This window comes from Anser anser (genome assembly GCF_964211835.1).
Source record: "Anser anser genome assembly, chromosome: 1".
NCBI lineage: Eukaryota > Metazoa > Chordata > Aves > Anseriformes > Anatidae > Anser > Anser anser.
In genome coordinates, this window is record NC_139720.1 from 151,070,083 (window position 1) to 151,087,727 (window position 17,645).

Consider the following 17,645-nt stretch of genomic DNA (forward strand, 5'->3'; position numbering starts at 1 on the left):
AGTCTCATAGGATACAAAGCAAACATCTGCAAGATAATTCAATCAACTTAACAACATTAACATCATCCAAATTTGTACTGTGTAGCCTTTTAAACTCCAGTCTGACACACTTTTACTGTCTGATAGTTAATCCTCTAATTTTGTGAGAAAAGTTTAAAAAATTCAAGCCAAGAGACAAAACTGAAAGTAAAGTGGAAAGCAGAAATAAAGGGAAGTGCAACAATTAGAGCTGCATGAATAGGAATTAGTAGTTTCACTGTCTACTAACATTAATATAAATTTCCCATTGCTTTGGGCAATCAGGCCCCAATGCCTGGAGCTTTCTCACAATAATTCAGATTTCCAAAAAATACTGAATGGGAAAGTAAAACTTCATGAACATGATGAAGAATAAAATAAATTCATCAATGTTGCTTGCATCTTACAACTAGCATGGATATCATTCTTGTTAGTACGTAGATGCAGATAATTAAATCTATGACTTTCTTCACAGACAATGGGTAAAATAACAACTACTCATGATGGTAGAAGTCAAAATAAAACAAAAATGATACAACTTTGAGAATGTTAAAATACATAGTTGGGCTCTTATTTTGACAAAAAAAAAGAAAAAAAAAAGTAAGAGGAACTGGGAAAGAGCTTGATAATGTCTGCTTGATATCAAAAGTGCTTGATGACACTCTAATGCAAAGGTTTAACTGAATTTGTATTGATAATTGCTGCAACAGTTGCTCCTACCAGTAGAACTAATCAATTCAAAACTAAAACAAAACCTACTATTTTAAAAATGGCTTGCTGCAAGATTTTGCACAAAGAAGTGTTTTGCAATTAGAAAACACATTTTTCCTACATAAACAATACAATCACAATACATTATAAAAGCAAGACACTGCTTTAAAGCTTATTACAAAGCATCTGAAAGACCTATTTACACTTCACCAGCCCTCACAACTTTGTATTAAAAAATCAAAGAAAATCAAGAGACAAATGCAGAAAATTGTGGATTACTGTACATGTGAGGTTAGGCAAAATGTTAAGAACATTTAATTTGAAATGTTAGAGCCTTCTATTCTGATGAGTTTTTATTAGCCATTAACATGTTTTGTCAAGAATTAATTATGATTGTTAAGCTAAAATACTTTTATGAAGAAAACACGAGGCATTTAGGTTAAGCAATTCCTTCAAGTCCCTTAAATGTCATGCATGATCATTCTGTAAAGCTTTGTCCTCAGTGGTCAATCAGTTATCTATTATCTTTCATGTTATGAGCCAAAGAACTAAAGAACACTAGTTCTAATGTATAGACTGAAGCATGGTATGGCAGCACTAAGTGGCACTATTTTAAGGAGACAGGTCTGCAGAACACCTGGGGACTTGCCAGCACAGGAGATGGACTTCCATGAATTCTTTACACTTGCCAAGCTTTGGAACATGAATAATGAACATTCCCAATAAAAAAAGTGTCATTTCCAAGTGACGCCAGTACTTTGAGCCACTAGAGTTATTCAGGATGAATGATGAACATGGGGACACACTTTATTTTTGAGGAAAGTTTGTCCCTTGTCTTCACATTCATATAATGAATTAGCTTAGATTAAATAAAATTCTGTTATTTAGATAAGATTTATAATATAAAAATATTAAAGGAGCTTTGAGAGAAAGCAGCTACAGTATATACTTCAGATTCTTTCCCCTTCCACATGCAATTAGCTCCTTGAATTTCAGATATTGTTTTACAGCCTTATTTTGTTCCCTTGAGCTCCAAGACCTAACACTAAGGGGCACCAGAGAACTGAACTGCATCTGTTCAAATCCATCAGGAACCAGCTGCTGCAACTAACACCATAAGTTACTCACTGAGCTAGGTGGAGAGGGAATGGGGCTTTGGGGGAAACATAACAGACGAAACAACAGTTCTGCATGACACATCCTCTGTTACAGAAAACTGCAACTGGAAGAGCAAGGATTCAAACATTTACATAATGCTGAATGTCTCCTCATTGTGGTTTATCGCTAGGTGCCGAAAATGAACTCTCACTCTATTTTTCCACACAAAAGTTGGGAAATGTGTGAAAATGTTTTATGTCATGAAAATGGATTTTTCAGAGAAGCCCAATTTATCTTAAAAATTCTAGCAGACTGACTGTATTTAGTTTGATCCTAGTCCAATGTAAACAGAGATGCATAGGCTTATGAATTCATTCTTATATTAAGTTTTGTATGAGGTCTGAATATCAGCATTTTTTCTTACCAATTCTAAAAATTCCACCATGAAGAAAAAGAACATTTCTAATTTCCCTGTGGGTGGCAAAAATGCCTATTACTTTCTCATTTTCCCAACAGGGCTACAGGAAAGCAATATCCAGAACAAATAAATAAATAAGTAAAGCCTGTTTGCCAGGTGAGGACTCCAAAACTGACTTCCTTCACCCTGTTTGACTGCCAAATAGAGAATAATTATCCCAGTGCCACATATCTTAATACAGCACATTCTGAAAATCTCAGATTTCCTGATATCAAAACCTGTTGCTTATTCCCCCCCCCCCCTTCTTTTTTGGCCTCTTTTTCTATTTTAGTCCCACCCTTCCACTGCAAAATGTATAAACAAACAAACAATTAAAATATAATATAATTAAATAAATGACACTACATGTTAGAGAAGTTACATTGTTATGATTAAAAGCTCAGTCACGGTCATCTCCCAGAATGGAAAGCATTGCAAAAATGCAGATACACTACAGGGCCCAGTATGTCGAATCATTGGAATCAAAGCTCCAAGACCAAAATTAATAATGTAGCATTAGCAGATGGTGTGAGCTGATTGACTGAGAATTGCAAACAGCATTCTGATTGAGTACTGTAGAATTTTTTCTTATAATATTAGCACTTATTTCTGCATCTTTAAATAGCCTATCAAAATAAAATCTACAGATGACTTCTGCTCAGTGTAGAATTTGACTCATAGATCTTTTAAGGCCAGATGAGACCATTATGATAATGTACCTTGACCTCCAGCATAACACAGGGCATAGAACCTCTCAGCAATTTCTCCCTTGGGTTTGCATCTTCTGTTTGAGGTATACCATTTCCTTTTGAAAGATATACAGCCTTGTTTTATTGCTCAAAGTGATGGAAATTCCAGTACATTCCTTGGTAAACTCACCCCTCGGTTAATGACAGCTGCAGTCAGAAAAGGTACAAGCTTTCTCCTCCTCTGATACAATTTAGTTTCAGATTTAATCCCACAGAATCCTCAACTATCAGAAATGATATCAGTTTATAGACCATAACCATGTTTGTTAAGGAATAAAGCTTTCTTTAACTAAATAATGGGGTAAAGCTTGGTGGTACAGCGTACACCTTCATTAAGGGCCATTACTAGTTCTAAATGGTCCTTCCTCCCAGGATGGAGAAAACCTCTGCAATAAGATTAGGCATGGTTTCTAAACCTTTCTCCAATCCAATGGAGAAATAAAAATATACACCTTGGTTGTGTTATGACTGGAAGTATACCTGATGTCTTGAGAATAAGACCTTGTAACTGACTCCAAGCTGGTAGAGGTCTTCATCTGATAATGTTCAACTTCTAGCTGGCAGTTTCTTTTGTCTTGTGAGGGATCCAAGTACGTCTATTGCTGTTACATTAAGATACATCAGCAAGCAAGATGAAGGCAATTTAGGAGCGACCAAACAGTATGTTTATTTAAGCAACAGATCCTGCCGGTATGGTACAGAAGGTAGTGGGATCTCTGCTGTGGGTCTGAGTGGAGATTATAAGTGATCTGGCTTTCATCAGCTTAGTAGGATAGCTAGCTGCTGTCTCTGTCTCTCTCTCCAGGCAGTGACATCTAAAAGGCAAAACACAAAGACTGGCAGCATTTACCTAGCTCAAGAGCACTGGACCAGGGTTTTGCACATTTTCTGTTGAGGGAACAGCTTGGGGCTTATGGACAATTTGCTTTCCAGCTCACTGACTGAAAGGCAGGCAACTGTTTTCAGGCATTTTACTATGGGGCCAAAACCTGCTGGGATCCAGGACCTGGAGTTTCACATGCCATTTGTGATTTGCTATGACAAGGACAGACACGGCAACAGAGCTCACCAGCCGCCACCCTCTGCGGACATGGTGTTTTGGGGCCGCAAAGGGAAGGAGACCCTGAAGGAAAGTGGGCTGGAGAGTGGTTCTTCGGTGAGGGAAAGCAGGGAGACGAGTGGAAAGACTTGCACCGAGGAGGCCCTTTGGAGGGGCCATGTGGTCCCCAGTGCCTCTCCCACCTCCTCCTCCTCCTCCTCCTCAGGCAGGAGGAGGCAGAGTTGCTGCTGCTGCCAATGCGCCAGGATAGAGAGATCTCGGCGCGGGAGGAGATGACGCAAAAGGCAGAGCTCCCCCCAAAAAAGTGTTTCTCCAGGACGAAGATGGCGGCAACTTAGCCCAGGGGCCCAAGATGCCTGTGGCCATCGGGGGCCCCCAGCCAGGCAGTTCCGCCCCGTGCGCCCGGGGACACCGCGCCCGGCGGCAGCAGCGGCGGCAGCCGCAGCCCATTGTCACCAGCAGCGGCGGCGGCCCCGGCAGCCTCCTCCTCCTCTTCCTCTTCCTCCTCCTCCTCTTCAGCATCCTCGGCAGCGCTCCGGGAGCCCTGCAGCAGCGTCTCTCCAGTTAGAGCGGAGGGGGGAGAGGAGAAAGAGGAGAAGGAGACAGCGGTGCAGGCATCTGTGCCGCGGCTCGGGGCTGAGGACGAGGAGCAGCGGCGGCGGCAGGGAGGAAGAGGAGGCGAGCAGCCCTCCTGGAGCCGTCCGTCGGCAGCGGGGGACGCGGCATGCAGCTGTCCAGGGGCAGCGGGCTTTTCTCGGGAGGGAGATGGGGAGCTGCGATCTGACCATGCCCGGGTGAGAGGGGGAAAGGACCAGCCGCGCAGCCCCGCCACCGCCAACTATCACCACTACCACCACCATCTCCTCTCCCTCCTCCTCTCTCTGCGTTATTGCTCTTATCTTCTCCACGGCACTCCGCGTTGGATGGACTGGGGCTGCTTCGTGTGCTGAGACCACGGCAGAGCCGCCGGCGACAGCCAACGATATCTCAGAGGAAGAAGAAGAAGAAGAAAGAAGAGGGAGAAAGAGAGAGAGGGGGAGAGTGGAAGAGGGAGCGAGCGACGAGCGAGCGAGAGAAGGGAAGGGAAGGCAGGCAAGAAAATCCCCCCAATCTTTTAAGTCAATGCATATTGTGGTGACAGCGGCAAAGGAGCCCTCACGGTGGAGTCGGCCAGGGCTGTGCGTTCCCAAAATATGACCAGGGGTGCTTGGATGTGCAGTCGGCAGTACGATGACGGCTTAAAAATCTGCTTTGCACCCCGGGAGAACGAGAAACCCTTCACGGATTCAGAGAGGGCTCAGAAATGGCGACTGTCCCTGGCATCGCTCTTGTTTTTCACGGTCCTGCTCTCTGATCACTTGTGGTTCTGCGCCGAGGCCAAATTCACGGGGACCGGAGAGAAGGAGCAGCCGCCGCCCGACAAACCGGAGCCCGCCGAGCCCGAGCTGCTGGCGGCCATGGGGGAGCCGGCGCCCCCCGCGCCCCGGCTCCTCGCCCCCCCCTCGCCCTCCCTCCCGCCCTCCCCCAGCAGCGGCGGCAGCGGCCACGCCAACGGCACCGAGCCCCGGCACGGCAAGGTTGCTTTCCTGGGGAACTCCACCGCCGGGCCCCCCGAGACTTGCCCCCCCCCGAGCTCCTCGTCCGGGCAGTGCTTCAGCGTGGGGGACGCGGAGGCGGTGTGCCGGCGGCGGGGGGGGCCGGGGCGGCCGCGGGGCGCGGGGCAGAGCCCGGCGCCCGGCTGGGACCTGACGGATTTTTACCTTTCCTTTTGTAATTCCTACACACTTTGGGAGTTGTTCGCCGGGTTGTCCAATCCGGACACTTTGAACTGCAGTCTGGATGTGGTGCTGAGGGGGGGAGGCTCCTGCAGCCAGTGCGTCCAGGCTTACCAGCGCTACGACCAGCACGCTCAGGAGAAATACGAAGAGTTTGAGGTTATGCTCCAGAAATATTTACAGTCGGATGAGTACTCGGTGAAATCGTGTCCTGAGGATTGTAAGGTAGGAGCCCCTGCTGTGTTTCCTGTCCCTGGCCGGCGGGCTTGGCGTGCCATCCGCGCCTGTTGTGCCTGCCGCGCTCCGTGTTTTGGCTGCTCCGGGCTGCGCGCCTGGCGCCGGGCTGCGGGTGCTGCGCGCATCGGCGGGGAGACCCCGGGCGAGCGCTGCCGGGAGGGAGGCAGGCGGAGGGGGAAGGTCACCAAAAAAAAAAAAAAAAGAAAAAAGAAAAAAAGTGAGCCTTGGCTCTCTGGGAGTGCAGGGCTGGATTTCCCCCTCCTTATGAATATGCGATTGGCTCCGGCTCGGCTGCCGGCTTCCAGCGGGCTGGGATGCGGCTTGACGGCGGGCAGCGACGGGGGCTGCATGCCAATGAGCGGGGCCGGGACGGCGCTGCACTACCCGCGGGCCCCGGGGTCGGGGCCGGCGATGGGACAGGGGCCGGCGATGGGACCGGGGCCAGGCTGGCGAGGGGCGCGGAGGGGCCGGGGGTCGGCCGCGGGGACGTCGGGGCTCCGCGGCTGTGCCCGCAGGAGGGGGAGCAGGCCGGCGGCTGCGGGAGCGGGACCCCGGCTCCGGGTGCTCGGCCAAAATGTGTGGAGCTGGAGGACGAGGGTGGATGGAAGCAGGCAGTGCGGTGGATCTTGGCTGGGAAGTGATGGTGACGGCGTTCGCTTGGTCTTGGCGGTTGTCTTTGGTGCCACCGGTGACCGTTCGGAGAGATCCAAAGAGGTTTTGGTTTTCCTTTGCTAGAAGGCAGGGTCCCACTTTGGGTCTTTGTAGTTGTTGTCTTCTCTCTTCTTTTGCACAAGATTAGTTGGCCTAGCTCTCAAGACAGGAAAGGGCAGAAAAGACAGCGCTCTTTGGCACCTAAAATAACTAATTGCATCCCTCTTTGCGTATTTACTGAGGGCCAGGCCAGATGAATGGTTTCTGCCCTGAACTGGATTAACTTGACTACTGTAGCACTACATTAACCAATCTGAACCAAATCCGGCTTTAGCAGTGGAACACAACAGTGCATACAAATCACCACGCTGAACAGAAGGCCTAGCAGTATTTCAGTGCTTTGTAACTTCAGCAGGGCCTTCTGAAATCATTTCATGGTAACAGCACATCCGTAAAGCATCCCATTCCCCAGTAAGTTACTGTACTTTACACATACCTTTGCCTGAAAAAAAAAAAAATCCTCATCCCTCCAGAAACTGAAATATCCTGTTATCTCATTGGATAAAGTGGGAAAGTTATCTTTTTTTTTTTTTTTTTTTTTTTTCTTTTCTTGTTAAACCTGACAAAAGTGGTTTCACCAGTAATTTTGACTCCACTGTTTCTAGGGTATAAACTGTGCACGGTCACACTCATCACAAGTATTTTATGCACTCAGTTGCAGATAATGTAAATATTTTTTATTTCCAGAGTGAATCACATAAGTAAAAAGCATAAATTGGATAAATAAAAAGCGTGTCAAATATAAATAGGTGTCTACTGCTGTGAGGGCATCTTTGCCATTTTGGTAACTCCTTAACCTAGAAATTGACCTACTGATCTGTGCTGCCAAATGATCAACATATATGGGCTTAAATTGATTTTGTTTTTTTTTTGGTATTGCTTCAGTTTGACTGAACTTTACCACAAAGCGTGCATTTGGTGTACAATATATGAAGATGCAAAAGGAGTTGAAATACACACAATAGCATATGTACATTATGCTGTTAATTCCTCTTCAGGGACTGAATAAGGAGAATTAATTTTCTAATGACAGGGAAGAAGTTGCTGAAATTAAAATGGTTGCATGAACTATATAAACAAACTAAGCAAATGCAACGCCAGTGCCAGTTCTTCAGTTCTGAATGGCAGACCGGTCAAGTGACTGTCTTGCACATTGTTTTGAGAATTTGGCCAACCAGTCTGTGTTAAAAATGAGATATTTTCCAACAGGAAATAAATAAATAAATAAATGCGTGTTTATATGTATATGTGAGTTTACGAAAAGCACACGGGTGCAACTCAGTGGTTTGTACTCTCGTGGGAGAAGGTGCCGGGCGGCGCAGGCAGGGGCGCTGGGCGCGGCGGGGGGCGCGCTCGGTGCGCGGGGCTGCGCGGTGCCGGCTGCGCCTCCCGGTGAGGCTGCTGTCCGAGGTGCTGCACGGGCAGCGCATCTTGTCGGAGCCCGGCACGCTGCGGAGGAGCCGGTCTCTGTTCCAGGTGCTCCCTGGCTTTTGGCGCTTCTGGGTCCCACGGAGGCTTTTGGTTCGCTCTGGTGGGTGGCGAAGCTGAGCGTTGCAGAGGTCCAGCGGTGTGATAGCCACGGGTATTATTGATGTGCTCGTGCGTGATCTGCTCTGAAGGGTGTGCAGGTGAAACCAGAAACTTGTGCTGCGTAGCTTGTGTGCAGTAGAACGGGAATTGCAATGTTTTGCTGGACTTTTTGGTGTTTTATACATATTACACTTATTACACTCCATCAGGAAATAGCTCCTTTTTGTGTACCTAAATACTGTTTTTTTGAGCATCGGACATCTAGATCCTTTCTAGCTTAAGAACTAGCATTTAACGTATGACTAGAAAATAACGACATATATCTATGTGTTTTAGGTACACACCATTTGATTGGTTTGTGTGGTGAGCTGCTTTTTATTTTCTATTAAAATTCAAAAAATACTGTTTTTACTCCATTATCATATATGTAACCACTGGCTGAGTACAATAAAAGGCTTGTTAAATAATCTATGTATATTTAAGAGATCGTTAGTATTCTGGGAGGGATGCTTCATTCACAGAAGAACAGAGCTTTTCATCCCGTTGACTAGTTATAGCTGGTGACAAAATCAGTAATATTTACACTGGATATCAGTCAACGTGAAACTTGTAATTGGGTATTACTTCCCCCTTCCCCATCTCCCCCCACCTTCAACACCATCAGTTCTCAAAGTAGAGTCCAGCAAGTTACGCCATTTAAGAAAGTGGTCTTGTTTATAGAAAACAGTGCATATGAAAATACTTTTGATGTATTGTGCCTAAGGCTTCAAGTCTATATTTTCATTCTTTTACCTGAAACCAGAAGAAAAAAACTTTACTTTTAAAATAATCTGTGTTCCACTACGTCTTCTACTCTCTGAAGAATATTTTAAATAAAGCATTTTGATTGCAGACATTTATTTGCAGTCAGGAGTTATTTGGGTTATCAGTTCATATTTAGCTATTTTATATGGTGAGTTTTGTGTTTTATTTTAATATATAGGTATACTTACTCATTTAAAAATGCCTTTCTATAACCAAAGTCTTGCTATTAAATTCCTTATTGAGGTGCATTGGTTTTTTTGAAAATATTACAGAAAATGCTGAGAATTTTATATTTTAGAATATTTTGAAAATCAGTATTTTTGATAGTATCAATGAACACCCATATGCATTTTATGTTGTTAGGATGTCAGTAGATTTTGTATGTTGTTTACAAGTTCTGGATATCAGTGTTATCTCACAGTAAATCCATCCATTTATTCTGTACAAATATTACTGAAGTCTGATGTCTTTATATATTTTTTCTTGTCTTGATAATCACACATCAATAATGACAAAACAATAAATATAAGATAGATATATGAAAGTATTACATATCCAACCAGGTGACATAAATAACTTGCTTCAGCTTTATTGAATCACTAACATAATGAATTAATGGAGAATCTGAATCTACATATCTGTCTTCCTGCTTTAAATTTATTTATTTATTTTTAAGCTTATAAAATGTTGCTTTTGCACATTTAAAAGCAATGGTTATGTTTACAGAAATTGTTCTTGGCAATATCTATTGCCATAGTACAGGTTTCCAGAATATCATTTTTATTTGCAATATGACACAGGACTATATTCAAATAATTAATAAAGAACTGTATTGACTTGATGTTGGAAGACACGGTTCCTCATAATGTCTTGTCAGCTATCTATCAGGGGAAATGATCAAGTTCTTATTCTTAAAACAGTAGGCAATCACTGTCTGGAATAAAAGAAAATTCAGGCTACTTCTGATTAACAAGTGGGTCAAATAACTAAGTAGGACATATAAATGTACAGGGTTTCACTTTATTTATTTATTTATTTAGAGATAGAACTTATGTCTTTGTGCAAAGTATCTGAGGCCAAGGCTTTATTTTCAGAAGTGTTTATTAATATTGATAGTATTTGAACAAAATATCAGTTCTAATTTTCTGACACAGCTTTATTTAATTCAGTGAAAGTTGAGAGTGTTTAAAATGTGGCCTACCTTAGTGCCAGTTAAAATATTGCAAGATTTACTTAAGGTAAGTACATTGTAGTTCAAATAACATAAAAGAACATTGATATCCTACTAGAATATCAAAAGAGAAAAATAAAATATATACCAACTTTTTTTTATATCAGCATTGCTAAAAACTAAACATTTGTTCACGTCCTAAGTGCTCACCATATATGCACAACATTTTTTTTTCCCCTGCAGGAATTAAGTATCATTTAACAACTTCTAATTTGAGGTTTTGATATTGGTATCAGAAATATGGTAGAAAATAGCTGAGTTTAAATACTACTCAGTTGACAAGCACACATATCGGTAAAGGGTTTCATCATTAAACACAGACTGTACAGTTGTTATCAGATTTTTTTTTTTTGATCAGAGAGCTGTATTCAACTCCTTTTATTTGAGTAAGAGGATGACTGAAAGTAATTTAAAACAATTACAATCACATTTGTTCTTATTTATCTGGAAATATCAAAGCCTATATGAATCATGACTTTTCCAAGAACTTTTTCCTAAACAGCATATGTAGTCTAATTAGATTTTGATTTAAATTCTCAGTTAAGCTGGCAGAAAAGAGCAGATGAGAAATATGAAACCAAAAGCTCAAGTGATAAAAGAACCCTTCTGTTACAAAAGGTCACACAGACCAGCATCTGCCTCTAAGTTAGACATTTCAATTACACATCTTAATCACACAATATTTATATTGTATTCAAGAGTGATACCTAAGCTAATCAGAAGAAACTCTTACAAATTAAATCTTCAGAAATCTGCATTGAAGGCCAGTGTTTAATATGAATTGGAAACAATAGACATTAATTACTGAACTGATGCCTTCTTAAAATGTCCTGATATTTAAATATTTATTTTAAAGCTCTTTTTAAAAACAAATATGCTTTACTAAAAAGCCATGATACTTAAATGCATATATTTTTTAAAGTTTTGCTTAAAATGCTGTGAAGCTAATGTGACTATATAAATTGATGTTCGCACATGTTCTTTGTTTAGTTGAATTAAAAAAATAATTATTTTTCAGATAATTTAAGATAAAGATGTGGGTGAATTTGATGTGTCTGCTCTTATAATAGTGCTCTTGTAATATAAGGAGCAACACTTACTAAGTATTAATGGACATTGTACATTAGTACATGTATTAGACATTTTTATTTTGGCCTAAAATCCTGATTCAGCAATCTGCTTATGAATGTCACTGAAGACTATGCACATGCTTATAGTCATTCAATTGCTTAAATGGTTTGTTTGATCGGGATCTTCACTTAACAAATTTTCCAATGTGTTCTTTCCAGAAGAGAGTTCATCCCACCTAAATTTAGCACTTCAGAAGTTTGCATCTACTTAATCATCCAGATATTCATCTTATTCATAAAGCCAATGGGTACCTCATCCCTTCTTTAGGGAAGAAAAAAAGTGCAGATGACTGGCACAGACTAGTTGAAGTGGATTCTATACTAATTCAGCAGCCATCACTTAACGCTTCAGGGTGTTAGAGACACATGGCTAGAGATGTCATGGCTCTGTCCTCGATTTTAGTTTGTTCCTTGGTTCTCTGCATCAAGTTGTACAGCTCACATGTACTTTGCAGAGAATGCAGCAGTCTTGCTTCTTCATTTCATGTTCTTCTAGGAAAAGTAATCAAAATGCAAATTACAGTTCTATCAGTTATCCTGCCTAAAAATCATTTTGTCTATACTTAGTAATTTATTACTTCAGTCTTGCACTAGGATCCATAATATATTTAGATCTATGAATTGCCTAAAAGGGAGAAAAAGTAACTTAGAAACCAAATTCTCAAATACTACTTATTGATAAGTATCACTCCAAGAGATACGAAAATTAAGGAATTAATCTGAAAAAAATTAGATGTCTACAGTATGGATATCCGCATTGTATAGAATAGTTCAGGCTCTCTTTGTAGTCAATGGAGTTACATAGGTCCAGAGTGAGTGAGTTCACAGTAAAGTGGACATTTACTGTGGACATTTAAAATAAATCAGAGGGATTATGCCCTTGAAGTACCTCTTTTCTGTTCATTGTCTCTAAAGTGCACTTAAGTTTGGATGAAATTGTGTTCATATGTAAAATTTAACCATGAGAAAGTCTGTAGAAGTGTGCTACTTGTGCTGTCCCACATCAACCTAGTGAAATCACAAGTCTCTTTCACTTTCCTGATGACTATAATCTGTCACTGAAGAATGTGTGAGCCATGCAATCTGCTTTATAGAAATGGGAATAGGAAAGGGCCTTATATAATTGTAATTTTATCACTTTTTTTTTCTTTTTTTTTGAGAGAGAGAGGGGAAGCCAAGAGCTTCTACATAAACTTTTTCAGTTATTTCTACTGAGAAACCATACAATAACAATTGTATCATCATCCTCTTAATAGCAAATTTTGCAGGTAAATTTGCTACAGATTATTTCCCTTATTCTCACTTCTCTCTTTAGGAGGAGGGTGTTTTGAGGTGTGTGTTTATATGTCTGTGTGTGTGAGAATTACTATACATAACACTGTGTTTAATTTTCTTCCCTTAGATCTAATCAGAGGGAATCTCTCTAATTCAAGAGGCATATGTTCCTAGACTTTCATGCCACTTTACTAAAGTAACCTGTACTTTTCACTGTACATTTCACTGTACTTGTCTCTTGTCAGAACTGTAGAGCAAACATCACTAAGTGAGAGTGTGTGGCAGTTTGGTAAACTTCATTTACAACTTCAATTAGATGGAGGAATACAAATTTAGTACTAGGTACTAGAAACATCCTGGTTTGAAGAGAGTTTTTATTAATTTGAAGATATGTTAAAAAGAAAAAAATACCAGTTTTACTCTATTAGATTTATGATTTAATCTTGTTTGTACACAGGGCAGATATATGAAAGAAATATATTATTCCTTTAGAACATGCATATTGAAGAACTATATCCAACAAGTTCCCATTCCATAATGATGGAGAATATGACATGATGTAAGCAGGTTTGAAATGAAGTTGGTCAGTACTTAATATTCTCCCACCCTTCATCTCTTCTCTTTCATTCAAACTGATGGAAATGTCTTGAAAGATGAGTTTGAAGTAACATAGTCCTAAAGCCTTTATGAGAGAAGCATAAAACGTCTGAAGCACTGTGTTGAATGCAACCAAACTGTTGAGTGGAGTGGTGAAGATAAATATTGAACCAATAAACTTCAGCAGTTTTATATAAATATTGTGGTCCTTTGAAGTATCTTGGAGATCCTGATGGGAAAGTTCACCTTTCATACAAATTGATGTTGAGAGATCATTCAGAGATTTCATCATTAGCAGAAAAAATTCTGGATAAAAACAGTAGCAAAGATCATCTGAACTGAACAAGAAATATGTGTGGGTACAGGTTTTCAGCAATTTTGCATTAGTTTGGAAGCCTTTGTGGATGTTTTAATAGATTTCAATGAAATGGGGGGAAACTGTGCCCGAGACCTTACAAACAACAACAAAAAGACTGTTTTCATTTTTTTTGGATACGACAGTGGCATTTTTATGATTTTTTAAAAATGCAAAAATTTAGGTAAATTTCTTAGTCAGGCCATTACACTTCCAAATTTATCAATTAAAAATTGAAAAAAATATTTTTGTATTTTAGAATATGCAGTTTTGAGGAGACAATTTTCCAGGGAGAAAATGAGATATCTAAAATGTTTTTTTAAATGCATGTTTAAACCCTGCTGTTCCTCAGCATGTTAGATCAGATGTTGTCTTCAATTTGCTTGAACATTTACATAAATGGTGGCATGTCAACACACTTCATCTCTGTAAAACATCACAATGAAGTATCTTTATTACATTTTTAAGATATTAGCAATCCAGAATCAGAGGACATTCTTTATTAAATGGAAGAGTAAAAGATGAATTGTCTGTGCTATTTAGAAAAATAGTTTTTCTCAATTTATTCATCAATCTTTTAGGAGGATAAGAGAGTTTCCACAGTCTGTTGATTACTGATTTGCTGATTGTTGCTCTACATATTGGTTAGCTTGTTCTCCATATTTCAGGGGTTCCACTTCTGGCTTCTTCTCAGAAAACAAAACAAAACTAAACTAAAATACCTTAACTGTACATGAGCCCTATTCATTTAGATAAATAGTTGGATTTAAAGTTCTAGTAAGGAAGAATTTCAGCAACCGTAGAAAGCTTTAAATTTTGTATTAAAATCAATTATATATCTTGCAGATTTCTGTGTGTAGCAATAGATGACTAAACATAAGATCATAAATATCAAAATTTATTCATGTGGTAGTACACATGTTATTCAGGAGGAGCAGTATACCATACTGAAATCCTTTGATAGTATAGAAAGTTTCTTCTTAACTCATATTAGGTGATAATTCATTTACTGTGCTCATGATTCGAGAAAAAAATATAGTTTGTATTAGTATAACTTCATCATTTGGAGGGGTATTTTTATTGTTGTTAGAGGTAAAGTTATGTTTTCAAAGGCAAATTATTGTATTTTTATACTTGTAGAACAGATTAAAAACCAGATGTTCTTAAAATAGATTTTAGTTTGTTGAAGGTTAAAATGCCAAATAAATAATGTTATTATTACGTTTTTTTTTTTTTAGTTATCGCAAATATGGAAAATTTTAAATGTAATTTACAATTACACACAAATCCTCTGTTGAGTACTCTTTATATTGCTCTCACATATGATACTGGTTGAAACTAGATTTCTGTGAAAAAAGAGCTTTAGAATAATAAGGATACTTTATTATTCACAGTTGCAAGTAAAAATGCTTGTGTATTCAAAGACACAACTGATTTTTAAAAGGAAATCACTTTGTGGTTAAGTCTGGTATAGGAAATCTCACTTTAAATGTAACATTCTTTTCAAGTATGAGAAAATTACATCTGTGAGTTGCAATGCACAATTCCAAAAGTGATAAGAATAAAATTATGCATGCCAGTCATCATCTCTCTTATTTAAAATAGCTACAAATAATCCAAAATCTATGCTTTTGTTAAGACAAAAATATTTGAAAATTTTCAAGAGAAGTGATTACTGCAATATCTATTTAGAATACTGATAATTAGTAAATTCCGTAAGCAAATTTCTGATGGTTTTCTAATGGAATGTGTCTCTACTGATCCCAGCTTTGTAAAAGTCATGCAATAGTCTAAAATCCCAGTATGATCCATGGAGAAAGAGCTTTTTCTTCAGATCCTAATTCACTGACCTTTTTATTACTAAACAAAGTACTACAATTGATCATTTTTGGAGTATTGCAAGTTGCATACCTATATAAATACGAAAACATCCATTAATGTTTTGCTTTTACACTATGTCCAGGCTGTTTATATAGCAGTACTGTGCTTTAAACTGACACTAGCCTGTTGAGATAATAAGACAGTTTTTTACAGAGGGGAACACGAATGCTGAGCTCAAAGCATCCTGCTCAAGGGGACACCCCAGCACGTATTGCCAGGAACATGAAGACTTCGTCCATTTGGCTACACGGATGGAGCAGGGCCAGGGCAGAGGATATATGTGGACTAGATTCTACTGGCTTGAGGTACTACACCTAAAAAAAGAAGCAAAACAAGAACATAGCCAAGGTCCTGAGGGATATTTTTTTTTAAATCCTTCATGCATTCAGAGAAGAGAGATGATCATTTTCAGCCCCCTTCTGCTTTGGAGTAAAAGTCTTGTCTTCCTGTAAATATTCCTACACAGAACTGCCAGAACTTAGACCAGTATTAACCAAGAGTTTTTGAACAGAGTACATTTGAAATATTGGCCAAATTATCTTAAAAGAAGAATTTGGCTTTTTTTTTTCTTTTTTTTTTTTTTTCTTCCCCTTTCCCTTTTATGCTTTCTCATATAACAATCCTTGGGGAAATGACCCCTATTATAAGCTATGGTTAGCTAACAAGATAGAGTGTGTCACTGTAGTTCAGGAAATGAGGCTTGCTGGTTTATATCCCAATTCAGTTAGAAGTGCATTATAGTTTCTTTTGTCTTTATTTAAATCTTATAAATGTTAAAGCTCGATCTTATAAATATACATTTTTGCAACCTCACTGTATTAATAAAATTAAATCATTGCTGCATTGCTTTTCAAATAGCTTTCCAAAATTTAGTGGCTGAGATTGATTCCTGGGATGTGACCTGTGTAAACGTATCACAGTCTCTGTACAACAGTTGGGAATTTAAAATACTGCTTTATTTTCCTTTGTAAATATAGACCAATTTTCCTTTAGTCAGGGATCTACAAACAACATAAACCGGGACTTGCTCCACTTAAGTCAAAGACTTTACTTAAATGCAATACTGTCTTGAGAGCAGAAGGAGGCACATGATATACATGAAAACTAAAATATATGAAGTCAAAGGGGTGGATTTGACTCACACTGATTTGCTTTATGAACATTGCTCCAGAAAGGAATATGCAGAGAGTGCTTTAATTATTCCTTTTCTTGTCTTTGACTGACATTATTAATTTGTTATTGACGTTAGATTAATTTTTCTCCCTGTCATTTGTTGTACTTGATCTCGATCCCATTATCTTGTTTTATTGATTTTTCAGGCACACTATAGAAAATATTCTGAGCTTAACTTGTTCAGTTATTTAGGGATGAAAAATTCTTGAATTTTCAGAGCAGAATTCATTTGTCTTTTCCAGCCAATAGTGAGTGTAGGTCTTCCATCAGGGTTAAAAGGAGAGATGCAGATCAGCAGTATTGCAAGTTTAAATCCAGAGAAGCTGCTTTGATTACTGTAGACACATTCTGTATTTACGCTGGTGTAAATACAGCTAGAAAGTGTTTAAGTGTATGATGAAGAATTGATTGGGTAACGGACGTTTTCCTGTGTGGTAAATCTCAATGCTCACAAAACAGGTAGTAATTTTAACAATGACTCATCTTAAGTAAAAATTATAGGTATTATACAAGCATATGCATGTATATATGTGATATATATATATATATATATGTCTGTGTGTCTAACAGGTAGTACAACAAGGAAATCACTAAAGCAGGATCAAGCATTTTGGAGATGCTAAGACAATCCTGCAGTAGAGTCCTATGAAAGTCTTCAAGATGTCCTGGATACTTTAAAATTAGAAAGTAGTTCCAGAAATACAGAAAAAAAGACAACAATTGTTTCTAAATGATCTTTTCATTTTTTTTTTCAGTCCCTGAAAAACCATCATTTACAGATGTCACAGCAAGAATACACACTAACACTGATTGTTTTTCACAACTCCTTTGTAGAAACTTTCTATGTGTTTGG

The 17,645-nt window shown here is 39.4% G+C and overlaps 1 protein-coding gene across 5 annotated transcripts in view; it reads left to right on the forward strand.

The window, feature by feature from the left end:
- The first annotated feature begins 3,854 nt into the window (after positions 1–3,854).
- Positions 3,855–17,645, forward strand: part of NALF1 (NALCN channel auxiliary factor 1) — a 517,684-nt gene continuing 503,893 nt past the window's right edge. For 4 of the 5 annotated variants that reach the window (XM_083845998.1, XM_083846001.1, XM_083846000.1 and 1 more), the window contains exons 1-2: positions 3,855–6,093; positions 15,773–15,924. In XM_083845998.1, the coding sequence (XP_083702124.1) occupies positions 5,287–6,093; positions 15,773–15,924 (959 nt within the window). In that variant the 5' untranslated portion in view covers positions 3,855–5,286. The remainder of the gene's footprint in view (positions 6,094–15,772; positions 15,925–17,645) is intronic. The other variant, XM_083846002.1, reaches the window with a different exon arrangement.